This window comes from Eptesicus fuscus, chromosome 6, assembly GCF_027574615.1.
Source record: "Eptesicus fuscus isolate TK198812 chromosome 6, DD_ASM_mEF_20220401, whole genome shotgun sequence".
In the NCBI taxonomy this organism is placed as follows: domain Eukaryota; kingdom Metazoa; phylum Chordata; class Mammalia; order Chiroptera; family Vespertilionidae; genus Eptesicus; species Eptesicus fuscus.
In genome coordinates, this window is record NC_072478.1 from 70,632,073 (window position 1) to 70,659,195 (window position 27,123).

Here is a 27,123-nt window from a genome sequence, read left to right on the forward strand (position 1 = left end):
AACATTTATTGAGTTCCTACTGTATGCTAGGATTGACATGCATCAGGCTGTCTGATCTGCACAACTACCCTTTAATGACTCCATTTGAGTGGCAGGGAAACTGAAGAAGTATAATGTGGATCCACAGCCAGGACGAGGCATAGCGGGTGCCAAGGGCACTTATTCTCAGGCGCTGACCCTGCACTTGCTTGACTTAAAGTTTGCACCCGCGGCACCTCGCTTGCCTCACCCTGGTCCCAGCCTTAGTCCAGACTAAGACCTTAGAGCCTGCCAACTCAGCCCACCACCTCCTCCACATGCCTGGGGTCTGGCTCTGGAGGCCAAAGGCTGCTTGCTCCATCTGACATTAGTGCCTGGGAAGGGGGTGGGCCTCAGGCACTGGGGGCCCTAAGCAGGGCTGTTTTTGCCACTGGAGGTGTTCATCCGCTAAAGCAGGACCCTGCTTCCTGGCTTGGATGCAGGGACTCAAAATTCCTACTTCTACCTCACAGCCACCTTCAGTCTCATGGTAGCAGACACCTGGCTCCAAGGCAATGCAGGCAGCTGCTGCCAAGGTGGTTGGTGGCTTTAGCAGGTGCTGGACAGGTATGAGCAGTTCCTGGGGGAACCTGCTGTTGAGTGCACAGTCCACCCTACCCCAGACTCCCAAGGCAACCTCCCTGGGCACCAGCCTCTGCCCCAATAGAGTCATCAAGTCCAATCTTTTAGTATACAAAGAAGCAAACAGCCCAGAGAGGTCAAGTGATTTGTCCAAAATCACAAAGCAATAAAATGGCAGAGCCAAGACTAGAATTGAGTTTAATCCAGGGCTCCCACCCTCCCTTTGCTGCCATGTTCTGTGTGTCAAAGATGATCACCAGCACACAGTTCCAGGACAAGCTGAGCCCAAATCATCATCTTCACAGAACCCCCTAACAAAGCTCTGTACACATCGGAGGATTTTGTGTCTGAATCAGGCCTGAGTCTCTGCAGGGGATGGTGAGTGTGCAGATGGGGGGTGGAAGCAATGACTCCAGCCTCGGGCTCCTGCCTGGGGCTGGAGCAGTAAGAAGTGAAGCAGCTCACAAGAGGGACCTTCTCTCCTATCTCTGAGCTTGGGCCCCGACACAGCTTCGGACCCCACCAGTCCCTGGGGTGCTCTCTGTATGTTGCCCATCAGCTTATTACTATCACCCCAGGAAGCAGATGTGACCCTATTCAACAGATCTGAAACAGGCTGGTGAGTACCAGTTATTTGTCAGGTACAAACATGCCCTTAGACTGAAACCTGGGCCCATCTGCCTCCAAAACCCCTGCCCTTCCTCCTCCACCTGATACGAAGAGGGGGCTGGGGCTCCCCAAAAGGCAGGAGGACCCTCCAATGCCACTCCCATGGGAGCAGACAAGAAGAACAAAGAGGTGGGCTGGCACAGGTGGTCACAGGAAGCTGAGCGCTCATCTGGAGGGAAGGATGGTTGGGGCCAGAGGCCAGGCTCTCCGGGGCTCAGCCTAAACCAGGAGCCCCAAGTGAGTGCTGCACAGAGCAGCCCAAGTCTTGGTGTCAACTCCAGCCCTGAGGATGGGGGTGGGACGGAGTGTCCCTTCAGGATGAATAAGACCATTGCTCAGTGCCCCTCAGCTCCACCTTTCAGAGGGTTGAGTCTGCAGCTCTGGGAGCCAGAATGACATAATTCGCACAAGAAGACACCCATCTGGGAATGTCTATGCCTGGGAGGGGTGGGATGAGCAGGGAGGTTCCTAGTCAACAGATACAGACATACAACCTGTGTGAAGGACCCACAAACACGGACACTCAGGAGAGCTGGCTTGCCGTCAGTGTGAGGGGCCGGAGCACAGCTACTCCATGGTGGGGTCTCACCTTGCTCATCCCTGCCCTGGACAGGTGCCATTTCCAGTCACCCTGGAGCAGGGCAGTCTGTGTTCGGGGACAGGGATAGGGAGGGCTGCTGAGGGAGGGCAGAGCAAACTTCTCCCCAGCTGCAGCAGCCCTCCCTGCCTAGCCAGAAAACCCAAACTCAAGCAGAGGAAATAAAGAGAAAAAAGAAGCACGTGACTAGCCATGACTGGGAGCATGTTGGGGGCTGAGAGCAGGGTCCTAGTGCCATAGACAATGGCAATACTTGTGGGAAGCACCAGAGTGAACAAGGTGGCTCAGGCCAGAGGCTTCTGGCAGCTGCCCCAGGCTGTGTGCCTCTCCAGGGCTGAGGAACCAGTACCTCTGTCCTGTAGCCCACTCAGAGCTCCTCACCATGCCTTGGCCCCTGCATGGGCCCTGGGAGGAGTTGAGGAGGGCTTTTGGAGGGGGCTGGATTAAAGCTGGGGGCTGAGATAAGCAGAACAGTACAGATAGAGCTGAGGATGTTGGGGTGGGGGTGAGGGGTGTGGCTGGCAGGGTCGGGGGTACAAGGTTCTTTAAGGCAAGGGAGCTTTAGTGGAGAAGCTGGAGCTTGACTGGAGGAGCCCACCAGTAGCAGAGCCAGAGAGGACACCTCCCTCCCAATGGATCAGCCCAGTGAAGCGTGGTTACTCGGAGCTTCCCTAAGGGCTCCTGGCTTGGTACTGGAGGCAGGCACTGGGGAGGCACAGGTTCCAGCCTGGGCACCAGGAGCGTTAGTCTAATTGGAGGAGGCTCAGGAGGGGGATGAGTTGGGGTGGCTATGGCATTGGTCTAGGTCAGAAGGGTGAGGAAGGAAGGAGCTTGGGGGGAGTGACAAAGGAGGAGAGGGACACAAGCAATGTCACAAGTAGGGCTGAGCTGGAGGACGTGGTGACAAATTAGAAATGAAGCGTGAAGGAGAAGGGAGAGCTGAGGGAGACTCTAAGGTTTCAGCCCCGGGCTTGGGGAATAGGGAGAGAGGGAGGACAGGACCCATGGAGGGAGGGGCAGCAGGACATGTTTGGCCTGGAATGAGCAGGCCCAAGCTTGTATGTGTGTGGACAAGTGTTCCCAGGACGCAGCCCAGCCCAGCACTGGGGCCTTCGCCTGGAGAAGAGGTCCCCCATCTTATAGATTGAATGATTTGAGTCTGCAGATCTGTAGCCCAGAGCAGCACCAGGCAGGAGGAAGGGATGTAAGACGGTAGGGGCCCTAGGAGTTTGCGGGGGGACCCTGGCTCCTGCCTGAGGCCAAAGTTGGCTGCTCCCAGGAACCAGGCCAGTGCCTCTTGGTTGGGGGTTGTTACCTGAACCAATCCCAATCCCTGGGCTCCTAAGGGAAGTCCCTCCCAACACAGGCAAAGGGAGTCAGAAGACCAGACCTCTGCTGGGGATACCTCGGGGGCCCCAAAGCCTAGCCCACCCCATCCCCAAGGCAGAGTGAGTGAGAGCAGGGTATTTCTTAGCCCTAAAGAATGAAGACACCATCCCCCCAACCAACTGTTCCAGTCAGGGGGGTGAGAGGTGGACAGAGGAGTCTAGGACCAGCCCGGAAAATGGGGGTGGTCCCTGAGGAAGAGACCACCAGGACAAATTATTTAAAAAAATATATCTTTATTGATTTCAGAGAGGAAGGGAGAGGGAGAGAGAGATAGAAACATCAATGATAAGAGAGAATCATTTATCAGCTGCCTCCTGCACAATTGGGGATTGAGCCTGCAACCCGGGCATGTGCCCTGACTGGGAATTGAACCGTGATCTCCTGGTTCATAGGTCAACGCTCAACCACTGAGCCACCGTGGTGAGGTTATTGGGGTCAAGTCCCCATGGCACCCCTTCCCCAGGACTGCAGAGATCTGTGTGAAGAGAAGCCTACAGGTGTGTATGGCCCACAGGGGCAGGGAAGCAGGTGCCAGCTGTGTGACTGGATATGAATGGGAAAACCTGTAAGACAGATGGGTCCCTGTGTTCAAAGGCACAGAGAAGGGCCTACTGGGTGAGTGTGCTGAAGGGAAGGCTTTTGTGTGACCCAAGGTGGACGCTCAGCCTGGGGAACAGGAAGCTGCCATTGTGCTGGCCCCCCGGCGCCCCCTGCTGGCCACTCACACACATTTTTTTCCCCCCTTGGCTGATGTTGCTGAGGAGTTGATGGGTGGTGCAGGAGGAGCAAGGGTCATTGTAGGGCCAGCCTGTCTGGGTACAAGTGACTGGAGCCTGTGGAGGACAATAGTAAGGGGCCCAGACGAGAAGGAGGGGCCCTCCCTGCCCTTCAGCAGCTCCTCCCACAGGCCTGTGAGTCGATGCCCGGAGGCTCTGCTCCAGGGCAGTCCTATGGCACAGGGGCCCACCAGCCAGCTCCCTGGACAACCGTGGGCCAGGCCTCAACAGGTGCCCCACCAGCCAGGGATGCAGTCCCCCAATTCTGCAGCCTCCTGAGGAATCCATGTGGCACCTCCCACCCCCAAGGCTATGGTTCTCTGTTTCACCAGCACCCATCACCCCCTTACCTACATATGCTCACCTGTGCAACTGCTCACAACTATCACACATGTGAGGCAGGCTACACATATACCAGTGTTGCATACACTGCCAGGCCCTGTCATCACCAGGACATACATGCCAACTCACAGCCCTCACACATGCTTACATGGGCAATATGCAGATATGACCACACAGCCCTCTCGCACGTCTGACTCGTAAACCTTCCCCTGGGCACCTACTCGTTATCTGGCAACACCTTCCCTTGCAGCTCATGATGGTTAGTGGTGCAGCTGCACCCTGAGTGTGGCACATATACTCCTAACATGCACATGTGTGCAATATGAACACACACCCAGAGGCAGTGCAGCCTCCCAGCTAGGTCAGGATTAGAAGGGGAGGTCATGGGGCAGCAGGGTTTGTTAAAGTGAGGATTGGGTGGGGGGGGTGATGGGATGATGGAGAAGGGATATAGAGTGGATGGGATGTGGTAGATGGAGGACTGAGGGGCAGCATAGGAGGGTGGCCAGACAGCGGTGGGTGCAGGATGAGCTACACAGAGTCCCTTTAAGGAAACAGCTATCAGCCTCAATCATCTGACTGGTCTCTGAGCAATCACGCATTGATGATCTTCGATCAGTCTGGCTTTGAATCTCAGCAACCCCAACACTCCCTCCCGACACCCCTGGGATTAAAAATGGCCTGGCCAAGCAGAGGGGGCACCTCACAGGTTCTTGGGGCAGCAAGAATCAAGAATTGCTAGGGCAAGCCCCATGGCCTCTTGATCACATATATGACCCCCTCCCCCTACACTCATAAATAAGTTCAGCTCTGCTAAGTGCATGAGTGGGGGGCAGAGATCAGGAGGACTCAACAGCTCAGCCTGAATGGAAGCTCAGGGAGAGCAGACAAAGGATGCAGGGGACCCGCCCCCCCAAAGGAGGTGGGTTGAGGGCTGAGTTACCAAGCAGGTTAGGGTGGCCAATGGGACATAAAGGGAGGAGGAAGGGCTGTGTAGTAAACGGGAGAAGGGGAAGCGGCAGTGAACCCACCGTACACAACTGTGGCCCCCACAAACCAGGGGGCCCAGGAGCCCCAGCCCCAGTGGGGACCCGCAGTGCTCTGTGCAGGCTGCAAAGGCTGGGGGCTCGTGTATGCGCCTCCACGCCTGAGTGTGTACGTGTGCGAGCGTGTGTGGCGGGGACAGAGGAGGACACTGTGTTCTGGACGTGGGCAGAGACCAGGTGCCCAAGCTAGGAACTGTGAGTAGCTGTTTGAGGCAGATGCTACCAGGAAGAGGTATCTTAACTGCCCTTCTTGATTTCCTGGGGACTGGGAGGTGGTCAAAACCCTCTAATCTGGACCCTCAAAGTCAGGCTCCCCCGGGGCGTTGATTCAAACCCCTGACCCTGCTCTGGGGCCGGCACCCAGCAAACTTCCCTCGCCCTGAGGCGTGGGGCGTCTACACTCGCCAGCCCCGCGCACTGACAGCTGCTCCTGGACTTGGCAGAACCCAGGCTTCCGGGGAAGCGCGCGGGGAAGCTGCGCAACAATAAGAGGCGGCCCCCGCGTCCCGCCTCGCAAAGTTTGGCCTCGGGGGGCTCCCAACTGGGTCTGGCAATGCGGGTCAGGGACAGCCCCCCTCCCCAATCCCAGAGCAGCGAGCGTTCGAGCACACTGTCCCCCGCAAACCTCCCCGGAGCGTGCATGTGACTCACCGGAACCGCGGAGCCAGGCGGCGAGGACTATGCCCAGGAGCGCTGGCCACAGGCCGGGCCGGACGGCCATGGCCGCTGGCGGGCAAGCCGGGCGCGGGGCCCCGCGGGCGGGAGGGCGACTTTCAGCGCCTCAGCCCAGAGCCCCTGCCCGGGGCGCCCTCGGGGCCCATGCCAGCGGACTGCGCTCCCACGGGCGGCCGGTTACGGGGCGCACGCGGCGCGTGGCTCCCCTGGGCACCCAGAGCGCAGCAATGCAGCCAGGGCGGAGCGCAGCGACAGCCTTGCCGCGCACCCAGCCAGCCGCCGTGCGGAGCCCGCAGCCCGGGAGCGGGCCGGCGCGCGCCTCAAAACCCGGAGTGGAATATCGGAGCGGGCGGTGGCAGGGCGGGGCGGGGGAAGAAAGGAGGGGCCGGGACGCCTGGCGCTGTGCGCGCGGGCCACCGCCAGTTCCGGGGGTCCCTCCAGGCGGTGCCCTAGGCTCTCCCGGGGACGGGTTGAGGTGGTGGGCGGGAAGGCCTCCCACCGCCCCGCGCGATCTCCAGGGACAAGGACAGAAGTCTGAAACCCGGAGTGGATCGGTTCTCGGATCCGGCCTCTCCCGGGCCCGCCAGCCTGCGCACAGGTGGCTCGGGAGGGGCCCGAGACTGCGGCGACCAAGAAGTAGCCCCAGCCTGCAGAGAGCGGCCGGGTGCAGGGGTGCCCGGGGCAGATTCCACTGCAGTCCTCTTCCTCCATCATACCCCATTCCCGCCTCCCAGCCGCGTTCCGAGGCCGTCAGCGCGCCGCGGTATGCCACCAGCCCGCGGCTTGGATAGGGGACTGCGGGAGAGCGCCCGGATTCCCGGCCAGCCCGCAGAGGTGCCCTGGCTGGCCAGAGTCGGGGCCACCCGCAGTCCCTAGCAAGTAGGCTGGTGGACCTCAGCGTTACCCAAGGTTTCCCTAACCCACGGCGCCGTTAGCCTAAGGAAAACAACAACAGGGCGCAGCATATCTGACTGGGCGCGCGGTGTTTGCGCCCTGAGCGCGCACAGCGCTGGAGATGTGGGCGTAAAGAAACCAGTTGGGCTTTGGGAGCTGGAGAGACCTGGGGTAGGGCTTAGGCGCTTCCGCCTTCTAGCTCTCTGACCTTGGGCAAGTCACGTTGTCTCCCGAAGCCTTCCAGTAATGACCGCTGCTGGAGTCTCCTGTTCCCCACCCCCTTCCCTATTCGGGTTAAAATAAACAGAGGGTTGCCTTGAAAGAAAAAAGGAACGCGCACCACGTGCACGGGGCGAGTGGTCAGAAAAAGAGGCCCTACGCTGGGTCGGGAGGGGGATGAGAAGAGAGAGGGCAGAGTCGCAAACTAAAACGCCTACAGCGGCCGGAAGATAATATATATTGGTACTGCACGCTGGGCGATATAAGAATGGTCTTGGCTTCCACAAAGAGATAGGAGGTCTACTATATTTCTTGAAACACGAGGCCCTCTCTCGGTCTGTCTTTTGTTTCCCAGTATTGATAGAAAAGAGTTATGAGAAATGTTTTTGCTTTTCTCTTAACTCTACTATAGAAATCACCAGCCAGTGTCCAGACACACGTTTGCAGGCACTAGGCTTCAGTGCCGGGGAGGAAGACCAGCACTGGGAACTGGGCACAGCGTCCCCTCTGAACTTAGAGACAGCTGGCTCTTCAACACTGGCCACTTCTCCCAATTTCCCCATAGACTTCAACAGAAGCCATTGCAGGTGACATCTTCTGACCTAAAATCTTTAACTGAAAAATAAAAATATTTAAACTTCACGTGAGCCCAGATGAAAATGTCCATAAATATGCATCAGCCTCTGGTTTTTGCACTCTGCTTTGGGGGTTGCTTGTTTGTGTTCTGTGTCAGGAGGGCTTGATCTAGCCCACTGGGTGTGTGTGTGTGTGTGTGTGTGTGTGTGAGTGTGTGAGGGGGAAGCAGTGTTTGCCCGGGGCCCCACCATGCTCCCAGGGAAGAGGTGGGTAGGAGAGGTGAAACAGTAGAGGAACCTGCATTTGGGCTCCTATGAGGGGAAATGATTAGGAACTAGGGTTTGGGCACTGGTGGGGGTTGGTTGAGGATGAAGGACTGAGATTGGGGGCTGGAATATGAGATGATATCATAATGGTGTGTGCTGGGCTCTGCTGTATTCTTTCCTACATTTATAATTTGGTTTGTTCCTTACATACAATCCTGATAAATAACATTATATTCCCATTATACAGGTGAGGTAACTTGGGCTTGAGGGAAGGCAAGTGCCTTATGCCTAAGGCCCACCTTATTCAATGACTGCAGGGCTCGCTGAGATTGGTCCTTTGATTTCAGTGTCCACCCTCCTTACATTTCCTCCTGCAGCTTCTGCTCTGGGATTAAAATTTGGGAGCAAGGTATTGGGTACAGGAAAGCCGAGGTTCTCCTTTTCTGTCCAGTTTGGTTGATCTGTTCACGTCTCTGGTTCTCTCCCTCTGTCGCTGTGTAGCAGTTACATTGTGGTGACAAACAGTCCTCAAATATCAGTGGCTTAAATCAACAAATGTTTATTTCTCATTTGTCCATTATGGGGCTGCTGCTCCAGATCTTCCTCACTCACCGGCCCAGGCTGACAAAGCAGCCACTCGGGAACACTGTTGGTCAGTGAAGAACAGGAAACGGGAGCTCTGGAAGTACGCCCACCAGCAATCAATGGCTCAGCCCAGAGATGACACATGTCACTTCCAACCACAATTCATTGGCCAGAACTGGCCCCCCAGCCTGACCCCAAAAGGGCCAGAAAGTGCAATCCTGCCGTGTGCCTGGAAGGCAGCACCTGAAATACATGGAGACTGGTGTTCATGGTGACCACAGTCTTCAAGCCCAGCATGGCCTGTGCCCTGCCTGCCTCTGTCCTGGCCTTGTGGCCTTCCTTGTGTTTCTCCAGCAACCAAGCTCACCTCCACCTTTGTACCTCCCATTTGCTTTACTTCCTGGAACACTCTGTCCCCAGATTGTCACATGCTGGTCCCTTTTAGTCGTGCAGATCTCAGCTCAGCTGTCCCCTTCCAAGTGGTACTCAGGGAGTGTCAGGAAAAGGGGCAGGATGTCCTTGCAGAGATGGGGGAGTGCACATTTCACTTGAATTCTGCTTAAGAATCAGGAGGGCTGTCGACAAGGACTTGTCTCAGACCTGAGGGTAGGTGGCCAAATGGAAGGAAGGCTCCTGACATCTCCAACCTCCTTGTCCCTTGAGCCCCAGACTTGAAGGGAGGGAGGGGCCAAACCCCATCTAGGTTGTACCTGCCAACAAGTGTCTGTAGCCCTCTTGCAAAATCCCGGGGACAGGGCGCAGGTTTCACCTGACCATTCTGCTGTCCAGGAGTTTCTTCTCTCTAGGGAACAAGAATCTGCCCCTCACTGCGTTCACTTTCCGGAACCCCATCAAGCATGTCTGCTACCTCTTTTGCTTCTGTTATGTCAGACCTTTTCTTCTTTTACTCCAGAACACAAAGTCGGGGACTATCATGAGGTTTCTTCCTCCGGGCCAAATAGTTCTGCTTCTGTCACTGGCACGGCAGCTGGGGTCTGGGGCCCTGTCCTGAACACCCTGGCCCCACTGAGGTGCTCTACAGCAGGGCTGCTCCTCTGAAGGCACTTCCTGAAGGGGGTTGGCACATCTCCTGCCCACATGGCTGGTGCACATGCAGTGTCCCGGTCAGCTGTTGGCCATGACATCGCACTGTTAATGCCCACTGGACTGAGGGACCTCAGAGCCTGTGGTGAGGCATCACTGACTTAGAGATGTGCCAGAACGTCCTGTGATGCTAGTTACCATGCAAATCTCCAGGCCATGCTCTATCCCAGTATTATGTCTGGGAGGCGTCTAGCAATCTGTGCTTTTACCAAGTCCTCCCCCTCCCCCAGCTATTTCTACCGGTGCCAGTGATCTGAAGACTGCACTTTGAGGCACACTGCCCTGGGTCTTTGCCATAGGTGCTGCCAACAACTGGGTGCTCCCCGTCTACCACTGAGTTGCTGGCTTTCTGAATTTAAATGCAGAGACTTCATTTCATCACATTTCTATTCCATTGTATTACGACTAATTCCTCTTTTCCATATGGAGCGCTTTCAGAATGTGGAGGCTGCCAGGCAGGGTACTTGTTGTTTTCTTCAGCTTCCTGTCACCCTCAGATGAGATTAGGAGTCATACATACTTTCAGCCTAGTCCTTACTAAACAGGTGGCTGAGGGCAGGACCAAGGACAGAGCCTACCTTGTAAATTGCTCCAGGACAGCAAGTCAGCTTCTCTTTTCATCCACTTGGGAAACCACTAACCACACCATCGTTCCACTCACATCTCATTGCTGCACCCACAAAATAAATGGAAATGCCCTGCAGAGCCCCAGACCAGGAGCTTCCAGCATTGCCCTGATCCACCAGGCCCATAACCCAACCCGACAGGAGGTTAGTTCATCAGGCAGGGCTTGCTTTTGACAACCCCACATTGGTCCTTGATGACCCTTGCCCTGATCCCAGCATTCAAACCTGCCCAATGCTCGGCATCCAGCTTCTGTCTTCTGAAAGCAGCATCTCCCTGTCTTTCCTCCCCACTGTCAGTGCACGAGATTCATATGGTGTTACCCACCCCGTTCCAGAGGATGGCGCATGCTTCAGTCCTGGCCACTCAGCTTTTGCATCCCTGAACCACAGGGATTCTTTCAGGGATGCACACATGACTCAAGCCAAGCCACGGAGGCTCATTTCTAGGACTTTTGTTGGAACTAAGGAGAGAGAGAATTTTTCTTTTCTTGCTGGACTTGGAGCAGGGAAGAGGAGGTTCTGGAGCTGCCATGATGTGAGGAGAAGAGAAGATTCTGGACCCTGGTTTATCATCCAGCTGCTCCTGAAGCTGTCAGATATGTCCGTGCTTTTCCAGTTACATGGGTCAATATATTTCTCTCTCTCTCTTTTTTTTTTATTGTTTAAGCCCATTGAGTTTCTTTTATTTGCACTTGAAAGAATGATACAGAACTGTCCTTTATAAATGCCTGTCCTAGGGCTTTTCCCGGGCTAAGGCAGGCATTTATTAGTACATACTGTTTACAATGCTCAATGCTACCTAGTGGGGGAAGCTGCAGTCTGTGGGAGAGGACACAGATATCCTCCCAGTTGTAAGTTAGGTTGTAATCCCCACACATTCTTCACTTGCCAGGTCATCAAGCAAGTGAAGAAGGTTTGGAGGCTAAGAGGGAAAAGAGAACTAGAAACAAACCCTTTCAGAGGACCCCCAGCAACATCTGGACCAGTCCAGAACCCCAACACCCAACCCCAATACCCTGAATCAAACATACACACTTACACACACACAGCATGCCAACACCAAGTCTGTACTCCTAATATACATGCATTTCCCACACCCAACTCACACATGTGTATACCTGCAACTGAACACAATCCCTAAAAATGCATACATTCCCTGTATGTATTTAGATACATGTAAAAACACTTTCACATATCCCTACTTCCTTCCTGCACAGACTATTCACATTCATGCCTGGGCCTCTGCCTCAGCACAGCAACTGAGCTCGAGGCTTGTAGCCTCCAGGACCAAGGACAGTGCCAGGCATTTCTTGAGCCCTCACCGAGTGCCCAGCACAGGACTAAGCTCCCTTATCTCTTTCCATTCTCACAACCCCTTACGAAGTAGATGTGATTATTGTCCCCATTGTATTGATACAAAAACCGAGGCACAACCAGGGGATGTAACTTGCCTAAATCCACTCAGCTGGTCAGGGATAGAACAAGGATTTAAATCTAAATGCTGTTCTAGAAATGTTTGCTGAGTGATTGCAAGAATATTCAGTCTAATAAATGGTTTTATTGGAGATGCATGCTCCTATGATATATATGCCCTCTCTCTCTCTCTCTCTCTCTCTCTCTCTCTCTCTCTCACACACACACACACACACACACACACACACACACACACAGAAATGCTCACACCCAGAGACAACCTTTCCAGCTCTGTGAGCTCTGTGGCATCTCAGACTCAGGTTTCCCTGGCTACGCAGCCCCCATTTCTAGTGGGCACTCGCAGGCAGGTTTGGAGGTGAGGTGTTTCCTGCCTTGTGAAAAGGAGGGGGTGGAAAATTATCAGGAAGGGGCAGGAGTTGTTGAGAAGGAGGAGGACAGGATTGGACCAAATGGAAATCTGGCACCGTGCCCTCTGCAGATGACCTGATGAGCATTTTGCAGAGTTAATTTCATTAGCGTCTCTGGGAGATGAACAATTAGCAAGATGCTCTGATGCCTTTAAAAGCTTAAGAGAGGGAGAAGGATGCCTTCATGGCTCTCCCACCAGACTGCAGTGTCCCCTCTCCCTGCTCTTTCTCCAGGTTCCTCCATCTCCATCTCCCACCACTCTCATCTCACCTTCCCCTCTCCTGCCACCATGTCCTGACTCACTTCTACCCCCAGCCCACCTCACTCCTCAGCCACCACAATGGCCCCTCCTCCCTCTTCCAGGCTCCCATCTGCCCCTGGTGACCCCTTACTGAGCCACTACCCACAGCGAGTCAATCGGTCCCCTCTGTCCCGATCACTCAGACACCCAGGGCCGGGCTTGGTACCAGTCCAGTCCTCCAAAGAGGCAGAGCCTTTCTTTGGCACCTACAAAGGGCAGGGCCAGGTAGGAGGTCTCCGTTTTTAACCGAATTTGTTACCAGTTCCTTGGCAACTCCCAGACGGGGTTCCAACCCTTGACAGCTCAGAGCTCCAGTTCCAATTCCAGGGCTGGGCTGGTGGGCAGGGCGAGGAAAACTGCCTGGCACATTGAATGCCCAGGAAAGGAGGGAGGCTGGGGCTTCCGGAAGGGAGGCCCCGGTCTGTGGAGAGGGGAATCTGTGGCTCTGTCAAACAGAGGGAGATGGGGTACAGGCACAGGGCCAGTGCTCTAGACTCCAGCCACACGGTCCTGGTCTGGGGGACACACTCTTCCTCATGTGTCCTCTAAGTCCTGCCAGCATGACGAGCTCTGGTCCAGCCACCAAATCTCCTCTGGGGAGCCCTGGGGCAGCTCTGACACAGGGGGTCTCTGATGGCCAGGGCCACAGCCTTTGTGGGTTGATTCCAGGTTCTCTGGGACTAGGAGGGGCTCCAGACAGGCACTCTCCCCTCAGCCTAGGTGGCCCCTGGCTGCTCTAAACTCTCTTCTGCCCCAGAGTCCTCCCTCAGCCAGGGTGTCAGAATCCCCTAGGAGCTTGTTAAACCCAGATTTCTGGACGCCTTCCCAGGCCAACTACGAGATCTCCAGGTGGGGCCCAGGAATCTGCATTTTCATGGGGTTTCACTTGGGCCCCTAAGACTGGGAATCATGGCATATAATGTCAGGATCACAGGCCCTTGAAACCAGACACTCTTGCTCTACATCAAGAATTCTCAAAAGGGGCATATTGCCCCCCAAGGGGGACAGAAATTGGCTCTTTGAAGGTGGAGGTGGGTGAAAAAAATCTGACTTTCTTTATACAAAGCACAGATCTACATACAGTACATAAACAGATATACAGTGTATCTGTGCCATTACAATCTCAGAGAGGGGGCGATTAGGAGGAAAAAAACATGTCTTCTAGGCTCCTTATGGGGGCAAGAGTGAAAAAGAGGTTGGAAAACACAACAGGTTGATAAAGGTCCCAAGAGGCATGAGCATAACATACACCCCACACTCCACACCCAGACACACACATGCACACACAGACACACACAGGCCAGTGCACCTTACATACAAATGCATGGAAAGGCTTCTCTCTCACGTATATGCAGATATACACGCTCCCATCCGCACCCTCCCACACAGACACGAGGAGGCTCCAATCACACTGCACTAGTGAAGGAGACTAGGTGGGGATTTTAATAAGCTTTCAAATAAATAAATATAGCAAAACCCTTTCCGGGGCCTCCTCACTTCCCGAGAACAGAGAAGCCAGGCAGTCATCTTCGTGCACGTGGGCGGTTTCTGAGATGCTGTGTGTTCTGTTCATGGTGGTGAAGAAGAATGTGTGTGCCCCGTGTGTGGTGTGCAAGTATGTGAAGAGTGTGCTGAATGGGGGGTGGGCGACTGGTCAGGAAGGGGTGTGTGTGCTCGTTGGCGTGCGTGCGCATAGGGGTGACTCTTGGGTTCTCAGCTAGGCACTTGGTCTCTAAATTCTCCCTGTTCATCATCGCTTACGTTTGTTAACACGTCGCCGCGCACGCTCCGAAAAGATGTGCTGGGTGAATGGATGGGTGGATGGCTGGGTATCATTTACAAGGCATCTTGAACTCTTTTCTCTTAATTAAATCACTTAAATTGTCCCATGTCCTACATATTACCATATTACCATGCTCATTTTACAGATGAGAACACTGAGGCTCGGGGCATTTAAGGCAGCACCTGCAGCATCACCGTCCAGTAAGTGATAGTTGAATGAAGCCTTCCAATCAGTTCCAGGCTTTGCCCAGGGCACATTGCTACCCAACAGGCACTTGGGAGACCTAAGTGGGGTGGCCCAGGCTGCGTTCTCTGTAGCCACCTTGTTCAGGGTCATCTGCAGGAGGGATGCTGAATAGGCAACCATGTTGGAATCCAGAACCCACAACAAGACCCTCCTAAGAGGTTCCTGACAACCCCTCCCCACATTTCTCTCTGCTCCACCCCTGGTCCTCAGAGCCCACTGCCCAGGCCCCTTGAGGGCCAGCTGAGGGTAGAGAACGGCAGATGGGTGATGCTCAGCCAGTGCGGCAATTCTGACTCAGTCCCTCGGGGGTTGGTACATACTGTGTGCCAAGGTTAATTAAACTGGTAATTAGAAGGAGAGATGCTTAATCTATCTGGTTAATAAAATAACCCCCTTCCATGAGCACGCGGATGCTGTCACTCGCCGGCCGGCGGAGGAAGCAGAGATGCTGCAGCCCTGGCGCGATGGGGTCAGTGGAGCAGAACGCTCCCGCAGAACGCTCCCGGGCCTGGCTCCCCACTCTCCCTGCTTCCTCAGTCCTGGAACTGATTCCGGGCTCTGCATCGGCCACCTGGGGGGGAGGCTGGGGGGACGCTGCAAGGAGGGTCAGGTCTGGGAAGGCAGCCGGATGTGCTCTGCCCCAGGGAAGCTCCAGGGTTTGTCTGCAGTAAGGCCCAACTCGAGGTGGGGGGGAGGGGCTGCTAGGCCAGTGGGGACCCTCTCATGACCCTTCATGCCACTTCCTTCAAGGGTTAGGTCTGACCCTCACACTCTAAATTACATCCTTGTTGAATATCTTTTAAAATTAATTTTAAAATTTACATATAAAACATGACTCCTTATTTTTGTAAAAAAAAAAAAGGGGGGGGGTGGGGGGGGAGGTGCTACAAATAACTCGGCTTCAAATCTCAGTTTTTTTCCGGGGAGGGAACCACTGGTGAAAGCCTGGTGTGTAGCCGTCTGGGCCTTTCTCTGAATGCACACAGGTATATATGTGGATATAACTAGACACAGCTTTGTTTGGTTTTAGATTTTTTTACAACATGGCCTCTTACTGTAAGTGTCTTTATGCAGTGTGCTCTGTCCCCACTCCCCCCCCAAAACAAAACAAAACAAAAACCCCAAAAAACAATGACGTGGGGAGTGGATGTTTTCTTCAATCAGACATCACCGAGGTGGAATTTTCCAGATAGGGAGAGGAGCCTCCCTCGCCCTCGGGACCTCATGCTAAGGATGGCCTGGGACATGCGTCAAGGCATCCTCTGAATCTGGTCTCAGCCCAGTGGGTCCATCCTGTTCCCGACAGGGTCACCGCCAAGGTCCTGCCTGCCTGAATGTTCCCCTGGACCCTGTTCTCAGATTAGAGTGAGCCAAGGTCACAGAGGTCCCCTTCCCCCTCCAGCCTCTGTCGCCAAGACACCAGCACCAGGGCACTCACAGAAGGCTGTCTGCATGTGAGGCTGCCACAGTGCCACCTCAGCAGCCACCCCCTGCCAACCTCGCAGTCCCCCCAGCTCAAAGAGACAGGCCACCTTCCACTTCTCACCTCCCAAAACAGCCCTGGAGGGACAGGGCTGAGTGACACACCTCCCTGCAGGCTGCTGTGAGGACTAAGCTCACCTGCATGGCTGCCAGGCGGGGGGTGGTGGTGGAGTTGGGGGGTGGGGTGGAACAAGCTCTCTCCCAGCTCCTGGCAACGGTGAAGCAGACCCAGCTGATGGGCAGCAGGCGAAGGCGGAAGTGTGCCCATGCAGGGAAAGGGGTTTTATTAACCTCCTAATGATCGGTTCAATGGGCTTTGAAGTCAGCTGAATTCAGACTAGAGCAGGTGGCACTAAGGCTGCAGTGTGTGAGCTGGAGAGAAGTGGGGGTCTGGAGGGTCTTTAGCTACCAGAGCTCCAAGTAAATTCCTAGTCTAAAGGGGGTAACGGGGCACACTTTTTTAAAGGGCAAGAAACAGGTTAGAGAGTGAGGGCAGAACTAGATAAGACATGAGCTCAGTCCAGCCATCTATCCACCTATTTACTCATTCACTCACCTATCCAACCATCTCCCCATCCATCCACCCAGCCAGGCCCCCATCCACCCGCCATCTACCCATCCACCCATCCACTCACTCATTCACTCACCTATCTCCCCACTCACCCATCCAGCCATCCAGCCATCCAGCCATCCTCTCAATCATCCACCCACCTACCATCCATACACTCATTCATTCAACAAGTATTTCTTCTCTTTTTTTTTATCCTCACCTGAATATATGTTTATTGACTTGAGAGAGAGAGAGAGCATTGATATGAAAGAGAAACAACAATTGATTGCTTCCTATATGGGGCCTGACCAGGAATTGAACCTGCAACTTAGGTATGTGTCCTGACTGAGAATCGAACCCGCAACCTTTTGGTGAACAGGATGATGCTCCAACCAACTGAGACCCAGCCAGGGCCAACAAGTATTTCTCGATCCTCGACTATATGCCAGGCCCTTGCACTCTGTGTAGCTCCTATTTTCTTGGACCTGATTATTCCAGTGGGGGTGACAGGCAATACAGGAACTAACAACAAATAAGCCAACATAGAAACCAATGAGATAATTCCAGTGGGAGGAGACTATAAAATGGGTAAAGTGAGAGAGATTGGAGGGAGACGGTGTGGAGGGTGTCAAATCCAAGTGTGACCAGGGGAGTGAGTCTCTGAGAAGGTGATGTTTCAGCGGAGACGAAGAGTGAGGAGAACGTAGCAGCTATTGGAAGATTTGGGGAAAAGTGCTGTGGGCAAAGGGAACAGCAAGTGCAGAGCATCCAAGAAATTAGCTTGGTGTATTTGTGTGACCAAAGGAAAGGCAATGCAGCGGAGCACAGGGGGATGGCAGGAGGGGACAAGGCAGGCAGGAGTCCGAACGGTGGGCAAGGGCCCTTGAGACCAGGAGGGGAATCTCAACTATTCCAAGAGCAAAGGAAGCCAGGGGAGGGTTTAGGCAGGGGAGTGACGGGATGTGATCTCTATCTGAAATTCATTCTCTGGCTGCCTTGAGGTGATGACTATAAAGGCGGGGGGCCGGGGGGGGGGGCGGGGGGGGATGGCCAATAATTTCTAAGCGCCTTTCAGCTCCAGAATCCTGCAGTTTCCCGCCTTGCTCCTATTTTAAACAACGTTAAGGACAATTTCTAACATTTGGAGGGTGTTTTCACTGTTTACAAATCACATTCGCAGAACAATTCTGTTTAACTCTCACAGCCGCTCTAGTCAATACTCTCCCAAGGAAGTGGCCTCCTCAGGCAGCTGCGGAGTGGAGCCCCCGGGACCTGGGGCCTTAAAGAGTGCTGCTCTGGTCCTGGCCAGTTTGGCTCAGTGGATAGAGCGTCGGACTGCGGACTCAAGGGTCCCGGGTTCGATTCCGGTCAAGGGCATGTACCTCGGTTGCGGGCACATCCCCAGTAGGGGGTGTGCAGGAGGCAGCTGGTCGATGTTTCTAACTCTCTATCCCTCCTCTCTGTAAAAAATCAATAAAAATATATTTTTTAAAAAAAGAGTGCCGCTCTGCAGTGCCAGCTGCAAGGAGGACGATGCCACCACGGTCTTGTCATGAACGTCTGTTGTTTGCCAGCCGGACTCCCAGTCCCTCTCTTCCGGTAGCAGAACCCCATTTTCCTTTGGAGAGCCTTCACCGCAGTCACTCAGTGTCTTTATGGTTCAAATGGAGCCAATTCTACCCCTAGCTCCAGCTCCAGGGGTGGCCAGTCAGAGTTTCCCAGGATCCTAGCCTCCATAGTGTTGGTCCAGGTTGGACTGACGCTGGGGCTTATGCAGGTGACGCTCCCTTTCAGGTGGGATTGGTCAGCTGTCAGTGGAGACCTGGAGTGGCTAACGGCCACCCATTGGTGAAAGCCTGCCTAGGAAGGGAGCCCCAGAGGAGAGAGACTTGCTCTGTTGGAGCACCCTGATCCAGCTATGCCTGAAGCCAGACCTCCCCCGCCTTGAGGACTCTTAGTTGTAAGAGCCAATGAATACCTCCTGGAGTCTGAGCCAGATTGAGGTGGATTTCTGAACCTTGAAGCCAACGAGTCCTCATCAGTTCACATTTGTACAACTCTTGAAGGGTTATGAAAACATTCTTATACATAGGGCTTGGCTCATTCTTAGAGCAACTCTGTGGGGGTAGGGCTGGGGGGCGGGTGTAGACATATTATCTCCATTCCACAAAGGAGGATAGTGAAGCCAAAGGTGAGATGTGTTGCCAGAAGCAGGGCTAGGACTGGGATCCAAGCCTTTGGTCATTTCCATCCTGGAGGTCTCCTCCAGGGCCTTCTTTCCAGGTAAAGCCGACCTCCGTTCACCCTTCCTTTGCCCACCAAGGCCTGGGACCCACCCTCCTGGCTTCTCTTTCCTGGCCACTGCCCCCGTCAGCCTGGGGTCCTTATAAGCTTCTATCCACAACTTCTCTCTGCTGCCCTCTCCAGCAGGCAAAGCCCTTTAAGGAAGGTGACTCTGAGGGACGCCAGGGAGTCAGAGGGGGCTCCTAAGACCTTTGTTAACCAGCTGGGAGGCCAAGTGCCACGGAGGAGGAAGTGTGTGATGTGGAGTCACAACCCCACTCTTTTATATAAGCGGTGTGACTTTGGACACTTGTAGCCTCAGCTGCCTCATCTGTAAAATGGGGCGAATAATATACCATCTTCAGGTGATGAACATTAAATGAGGTAAACCAAGGAAGCATGTGGTAGAATGGGCCTTGGCATCATGAGCCCCCTGGAGGTCTGGCTGGTCCTGCCCCTCCTCCAGCTGCATCGCCTTCGGTCCTGTTCAGGTTCTTGGGCAAATGCTCCCTGTCCAGGGCCAGTTGGCCTCTTCCTCTGTGATCCACTCATTCATGGAGGGATTTATTAAATGCCTATTGTGTTCCAGGCTCTGCCACGGACAGTGGGAAAGAGCAGTGAACAAGACAGGAGCTTGCATTTTAGAGGGAGACTGAAAACATGCAAAAGAAATGTTTTCACATAGGGGTCTGTGCTCCGCAGAAAACAAATGAGCACCAGGGAGATGCGATAGTGCCTTGAGGAAGGAGGGAGCACTAACCAGGATGTGGAAAGCCCTCTCTGCAGAAACCGAAATGAAGAGAAGAAGGCAACTAAGGCAAGAACTGATGGTTTGAGTGTCCCAGTCAGAGAGCACAGCAAGTGCAAAGGCCCTGAGGTGGAACCAGGTTGAAGAAACAATAAGGCCAGCGTGGATGGAGGGCAGTGAGTGAGGAAGAGCTGGGACATGAGGTTGGAGAGGCAGGCAGGGCAGATCCTGGGCCCTTGTAAGCCATGGTCGAATTTGAGCTTCATTATGTGTGCAATGGGAAGCTATGGGAGCAGGGAGGTAAGCAGGGAAGAGACAGATCTTATAACCATTCTCCAAAGAGCAGTCTGGCAGTTGTGGGAGGATGCAGGGCAGGGGCACAGGGGGAGCAGGGTCACCAGCCTGAGCCCCTGCCCTGCCTGCACCTTGCTGGAACTGGCACCCCCCCTTCCCCAGCCCAGCTTAGCTGACCCCCACCAATGCGAGAGTGCGGCAGCCCCCAGCTCTGGGCATGGGGGGGGGGGGTGGAAGATGCACTTTGACAACCTTGAGCAGTCACTATGGTTTCTCCCCAGCCTCCTCAGCTTCTCCTCAATAACTCAGCCCCAGATAACTGCCCCTGACCCCTGTGGAAATGGTCTTCCGATCCTGTCACTATCACCAACAAGGGCACACCTCCTCAGACCCCAAATCATTCGTGCCAAGTGAAGACCTCTCCCCCCAATGACAGAGACTACTTCCCTTCTGGGTAGCATCTCAGGATTTGGAGGATCCAGGTCTCCCTTCACCCCCCTCACCCCCGTCCTCCATGGCCGCAGGACGTGGGGACATTGTGCCCATGGGCCCACAGGTCCTTGTCTGTGAGAGCTGCTAACCCAAGGCAGGAGGCAGGGAAGGACCCTGGTGGAGCAGAGAAAAGCCCCAGGCTATGGGAACGCAGCCACAGCCTGTCTGTTCCCATCAGGAGAGCCATCGGCCTCACCGGCTATTTCATCTGTGTTTATTCGTCTGTCTGCCTGTGTCTTGCTCTATCTTCTGATGTGTCTTTCTCTCAGCCATCAGATGCCCCCTCAGCTGGAGCTGGTATTTCTGAAGACAGAGACGGCCCGCATCTTCCTCCCAGAGGCTGGCGTGCACATGCTCTGGCCACAGGGCCTGCCTCCTCTCGGGGAGCCCGTCCACACCCGTGAGAAAGAGCAGAATCAGCTCCGCAGCAGCACAGTCCTCTCCAGCCTGCATTCCTCTGTCCCACGCATGTTTAATTATATCCCCACCTCGTTCCCGAAGGAGTTCAAGGCACCAGTCCTCCGTGTGTTCTTCGCAGTGACACTGGGGTGGGTGGGCCGGCAGTGGCCTGGCCCGTTGGCATCCAAGGACACTGAGGTTCAGAGGGGCTTTGCCAAGGTCACGCAGCCAGCGAGTGAGCTATAGGGGCCGGGCTGGGACTCAGCCGCTGGCGTGGGTTGGATTGCTATGGCAGGAAGTTTCCGGAGCCCTCCCTCTCCTGGAGATTTAGAACTTGCAGTTGTCCCTGGCCACGTGCTCTGCCATGGGCTCGGCGGGTAAAACAGGACACCTCCTGGCTCTCTCAGACCCTGACCCGAGCTTCAGTCCTTCTGTTGGAGGCTCCTGGGAGCAGGAAGGTAAGGGGCCCCACAGGAAGTGGGGGGAGGAAAGGGCACTGCGAGTCTGGGCTGGGGTGGGGGGCCAGGCAGGGTGGTGAGGGCGACAGTGAATGGCCCAGCCTGAGCCCGGCTGTGCAGCCTCACCATGAGAGGCTGAGGCCTGAGGAGGCCTGGAGGAGTCTGGCGGGGCATGGTGGGGGAAGAGAAGGGGCTGCCCAGCTGACAGCAGGTGACAGGAGCCGAAGCTGCTGCGTTGCAACAAAGGAGGGGAGCAAGGGAAATGACGAGGCTTGGCACTCGCTCTCCCAGCTGCTCTGGGTTTGAAGCTGAGCCACTTTGCTGGCTCCAGCACAGCGAACAGGTGGCAGCAAGATTGGCACAGCCAGGAAAACTCATCCTGTGGAGGCCAGCATGCAACAGAACAGGAGAGGAGCAGCCAGACGAAGGGGGAGGAAGGAGAAGGACAGAAGAGGAGGGGCTTCGGGGAGGGGACCCTCCACTCGGATCCCCAGGCCCAGCCACCCCTAAGACAGGTCTTCTCTGCTTCTTCCCCACGGGCATCTACATGTGTCCTCACAGCTACCTCTGTACCAGGCACTCAAGAGCCTTCAGAGACCCTCAGGGCCCACAGGCTGGCCGGTCTCCAACCCCAAAGGTGCTCACAGGACACCTGCCTTCCCCTTTCACCCTGCCGCCCTTATCTTCTAGCCAGCTCACCTCTCTGGCTTGCACCAGCTGGGCTGCCTGGCATAGGGGACACCAGAGCACCTGGGGTGAAGGGAGGCACCTGGGCCTCCCAGGTGGGCTCCCAGCTCCCGGAGTGGCAGGCCAAGCTTTCTTGCTCTGTCTGGATGGGAGCCCTCAGCACACGCTGGGCGTCCTGTGGTTTGGCTGGGAACAGGCTCGCTCCGCAGGGCCCTGGCTCACGACCACCTGGGCTCCACCAGAACCTCATGAGTTCTGCCTGAGTGAGGTGATGCTTGCCGCTCAGCAATTGCAAGGCTGTGCGTGGTGCTACCTCAACACCCAGTTGATAGACAAATAAACCAGGTGGCCCTGGCTTCACTCAGTTCCCATTCGGTAGATGTCTGTGAAGGGTCTACCCTGGGCCAAGCACGGTTCCTATGGAGGACATAGTAGGAAAGAGGACAAAGTCCAGGGCTCATGGTGCTTACACGGTAGAGGGACAAGTCAAACAAACAAGAGAGTTTTAGATAATGAATGATGATGTAGAAATAGAGTGATATCAAAAGGAGCAGGAGCCCTAGCCGGTTTGGCTCAGTGGATAGAGTGTCAGCCTGCGGACCAAGGGGTCCTGGGTTCGATTCCAGTCAAGGGCATGCACCTCGATTACAGGCTCCTCCCTGGCCTGGGCCCTGGTCGAGGCATATGCAGGAGGCAACCAATCGATGTGTTTCTCTCACATCAATGTTTCTCTCTGTCTTTCCCTCTCCCACTCTCTAAAAATCAATGGCAAAATATCCTCAGGTGAGGATTTAAAAAAAAGAAAAAGGAGCAAGAGAGGTGACCTTCTACATGAGGTGGCCAAGGAGGGCTTCTCTGAGGAGATGGCATTTGGGGTGAAACCTGAAATGGGAGCTGGTCATCAAAAGGGTGGGAGGAGAGTGTTCCCAGCAGAGAGAACTGCATGTGCAAAGGCCCTGAGGCAGAATGACCTTGGCCTGTTTGAGAAACAGTAGGAAGAACAGTGACGTTGGGAGCAGGTAGGGCCTGGATCTTGCAGGGCCTGGAGGCCATGGGGAAGAGCTGTGTTTTATCCTAAGTGGGATAAAAAGCCTTTTAAGAAGAGGTCCATCTGGTGGCTGTGGGGAGGACACGCTGGACCAGGTGGGGAGAAGAGGCGTCGAGAGACCAGGCAGAGGCAGCTGGGCTGGAGTGGAGGTGGGGAGGTGAGAAGCAGCTGGTTTGGGTGTGTTTTGGAGGTTGAGTGTACAGGACTGCTCTGGTGTTGGATACGGAAGAGGAAGAATTGAAGGTAAGTTTGGGGTTGAGCTGGGGGAGGGGACACTCTCTGGGCTGGGGAGGACTGGGGACTCCCGTGTGCTTAGGAAGGGGACATAGAGAACATTCTTTCTTCTCTTCCGAAAGTATAGCCAAAGGGGATTCCCACACTCTGCATGGCCCAGAGCCGTGCGTGCCCCTGCCCCACGTCCCCTCCTGGGAGGCAAATGGCCATCCTCACCCCAGAGACACGTCCTCCCAGAGCCCAGCTCTCCCGTGCGTTCTGAGCAAGTCACATCCCTTCTTGAAGATGGACGGCACTTTACGAACTCCATATGCTCAGTTTTCTTTTATTATTTTAATTTCTAACTACTTGGGATGGTTTCCAGCACTGGCTTCTGCTGCGATTCTGATGCCAGCAGGCGCACTTTGCTCTCTCCCCCTCCTCAGCCCTCCCTTTATCCAAACCACGGAGATTCTTCCAACCCACAGGAGAGCTGGAAATCAGGGCGGGAAATTCAGCCAGCAGGCAGGTGCCCTGGGGGTCTGGTCAAAGGCCACACAGGCCCCAGAGGCAGTGGGGGCAGCAGGCAGGACCTGGCCGGGCAGGTGGGAGCTGAAATGGGGGGATTCTAAAGACGCCATCAAAGGGGCTCCGCCGCCCAGGGGGAACTGCGGCCTTCCTCGCCACCCTGGCCCACACAGCCACCCCCAGGCCTCTCCCCCAGGGGCTGACATCCCCTCTTCTCAGACTAAACTCCCAGCACCCACTTCTTCCAGCAACAGACTTTCTTTCTGTGGCCAAGACAAGTCCCGGGAAATTTTGCTCTGCCCTCTGCCTGGAGTGCTCTCCCCCCAAACCCTCACAAAGGTCCCCACTCTTTGTCCCAGTGTCACCGCTTCCGCAAACCCCTCCGGGACGCCTGAACTGATTGGGCTCCTTGTGACGAGCTAAAATCTCACGTGTTGCCTTGATGACGTGTTCCCACAGGAGCAGGACATTATCCGTCTTAGCTTTTTTGCTGCTTTACTTCCAGTGAGCGGGACTAATAGATACTTGTTGAATGAGTGAACGGGTTTCCGGCCCATCTCCTCCTCCTGCCGGCTCCCGTTTGTGGAAGGGATTTGGGATGTCCCGGAAACTCAGAGTTAGGTTTATGGGAGAACAGGGCAACTAGTGACTGGCCACCTGTGCCAAGAGCAGTACCAGTGACCTCACTTAATCCGTTTCCCTATTTTATATGCGAGAAAAAATGGATGCTCAAACCAATAAAGGGACCCGCCCAGCAGCACACAGCTCGCCAGCACGGCAGCCATGGTTCAGACTCCCAGCTTTTCTGCCCACCAGGCTGCAGATGGACCACAGACAGATGACCAATTTTCAAACAAGTGGAATAACAAGTGCACTTAGTACTCCACACTGTTATTGACCGCAAGTCAATGGCACTTGGGTGACTCAGAAGGCGCTGATTTCAGAGCCTCATGGGGTCCTTTCATGCTGGGTCCTGACCCCATGCGTGGGGCCACTCCTGTGCACAGTGTGGGGCCAGGAAAAAGCTACAGTGACTCTGCTGTGCCCTAAGCTACAGCTCTCCTCCCTGCAGACCCTGCTTTCCTTCTTCGTTCTGAAGAAAAGGGGACAGCGCCCTGATGTGGGGTTTCCTACCGGTGGCCGTCAGGGTCAGCAGGCGTCTCCACCACCAGCCTGGACTAGGAGGGATGGCAGCACGGCTGGGCTCCTCTGTTCCTTCGGCTGCCGCCAGCCTTCTCGGCACGTCTGCGCGGCCACCGCCTCACCTCCTCGCTGCCGGGTTTCAGTGGAGCCTGACCTAGCGGGTTTGCACCCCTTTCCCGGATTCACACGCAGATGGATCGCCGACCGCCATCGAACACACCTGGCATCTTATTTACGTTGGTAACGTCTTCCCCGCTTCTTGTCCCCGTTAGACTGTAAGCTCCGTGAGGGCAGGGTTTTGCCTACTTGGTTCTTGGCTGTATTCCCTGCATCTGCACGCAGCAGGCGACCAGTGTTTGTGCAATGAAGGACCTTGGGTCCTTCACATCCCACCTTCGCAGCTTTGGTTATACCTCGGTCCCACTTGTCCTATGCAATATTTGTCTTTCAACCAGCCACCTTTTAAAAACTTAAGAAATGAAATGTGAAAGGAAGCTTTTTATCACTGTCATAGATGGAAAGCCAATATTACTTGCCATAAATAGAAGACAACTGTTAAAATAAATGCCACAAAAATAAAACAGTGTGAGGAAATCTGAGCAAAGCCTCTTGCCTGTGGGGCTGAGGCCTGCTCTCTCTCTGCTGGGAGGAGCGGGTCAGCCTGCGCGCGCGGCACCTAACCGATCCTCTGTCCTTGGTGGAAGGTTTCAGAGGGAACTGCATAGGGAGTAACTGTCTCACCATCTGAGTGAGACGCAGCTCCGTTCTCAGCTCCTAAAAGCCAACCCCGCCATAGTCCTCATCCCACACTTCGGGGAACGTCAATCTGGAGAGCTCGCTAGGGGTAGGTATGGAGAAACGGCTCCCCCCATGGCCACTACCTCATGTGTTTTTGTGCAAATTGGGAAAAGGCGCTCTCTCCGGGAGGAGGTGACACCCTGTCCCCTGGATCCTGCCTTCCGGCACCATCCTGCCCCCAGGCTCGCAGGGCCTGTGGGTCCTATCTCAGTCTCAGCGTTGACCCTGCTTGCATCACTTTGACTTTTGTCTGAGCCGGTCTTCCTCACCTGACTAGGAGCTCCCTGCTGTGGGGACTGCCTCGGTTGTACGCGTGTCTTCCATCACTCAGCAGAGTGTCCCAATATGACTGGTTTTCAGGAAACATTTGTGGAGTTGAATAGAGTTGGTGATTAATCAAACTCCAAATAGCCAACATTTGCTGCTGTCCAGACTAATAATACCCAATAATCCATCTGCCCCTCACCTGGGCTTTTTCCTGAAGTTTTCCCAGCACCAGGTGGGTGGCTAGATGCCCTCATCTCCCACATCCTTTGGAAGAATTTTGTCCTCCTGACTCCTGAGCCCACTGTCCCGACCTCTTCTCTGTCTGGTCCAGCCCGCAGGGAATTTTCGTTAGAATGCTTTATGTTGCAAGTGACAGGAAATGCAGGTCCACTTGTTTACATCATGGGGCGTTTATGGAGCTATACAGTTTTAGTCCGCAAGTAGTGTTAGCATCAAGTGAGGCTTGGTCCAGCGGCTCCGAAGATGTCACCAGATCTTGCTTCTCGCCATCTCTCTGGTCTGACTTCCATGTTGTGAGTTTCACCTCAGGCTCCTCACAGAGCCTGCCCTGACCCCCATCTTAAGCATCTCCACGTTATCGCTTCCTGGTAGCAAAACGACTGCTCACTTTCCTGTCTTATACTGCATCATTTAAGAGAACAATGCAGAGCTCTGACATCCACCTAAGACAAAGATCTTGCTTTCCCAGAAACACTGGGAATATAGTCATGCCTCATTGGCTCTGATTGGGTTACCTGACCGTCTCTGAGCCAATAGCCACAGCCAGGTGGGGAGGAAATGCTGAGCAGCCATCGGGGTTTGCCCCGGGGTGGGTGTGGAATCAGCTCACCAGTCAGAGGCTGAGACTTGAAGGGTGTTCCTAAGGGGAGTTCTGGGGAGGACTGTTCAAGAGAAAGAAGGGAAGGATACTGGGGGAAAACACAGATGTCCTGAACATGGGGGAGGTAAGTCCTGCAAGCAGGCCACTGTGAGACTCATTGGACTTTTATTATTTTTTTTTTATTTTATTTTTAATATATTTTATTGATTTTTTACAGAGAGAAAGGGAGAGGGATAGAGAGCTAGAAACATCGATGAGAGAGAGAATCATCGACCAGCTGCCTACTGCACACCCCCTACCAGGGATGTGCCCACAGCCAATGTACATGCCCTTGACCGGAATCGAACCTGGGACC

At 54.7% G+C, this 27,123-nt stretch overlaps 1 protein-coding gene across 1 annotated transcript in view; it reads right to left on the reverse strand.

Moving 5' to 3' along the window:
• UNC5A (unc-5 netrin receptor A) overlaps window positions 1-6,141 on the reverse strand; it is a 56,060-nt gene extending 49,919 nt beyond the window's left edge. The window contains exon 1 of the mRNA XM_008142898.3: window positions 6,072-6,141. Coding sequence (XP_008141120.1) covers window positions 6,072-6,141 — 70 coding nt within the window. The remainder of the gene's footprint in view (window positions 1-6,071) is intronic.
• Between the last annotated feature and the right edge of the window lie 20,982 nt (window positions 6,142-27,123).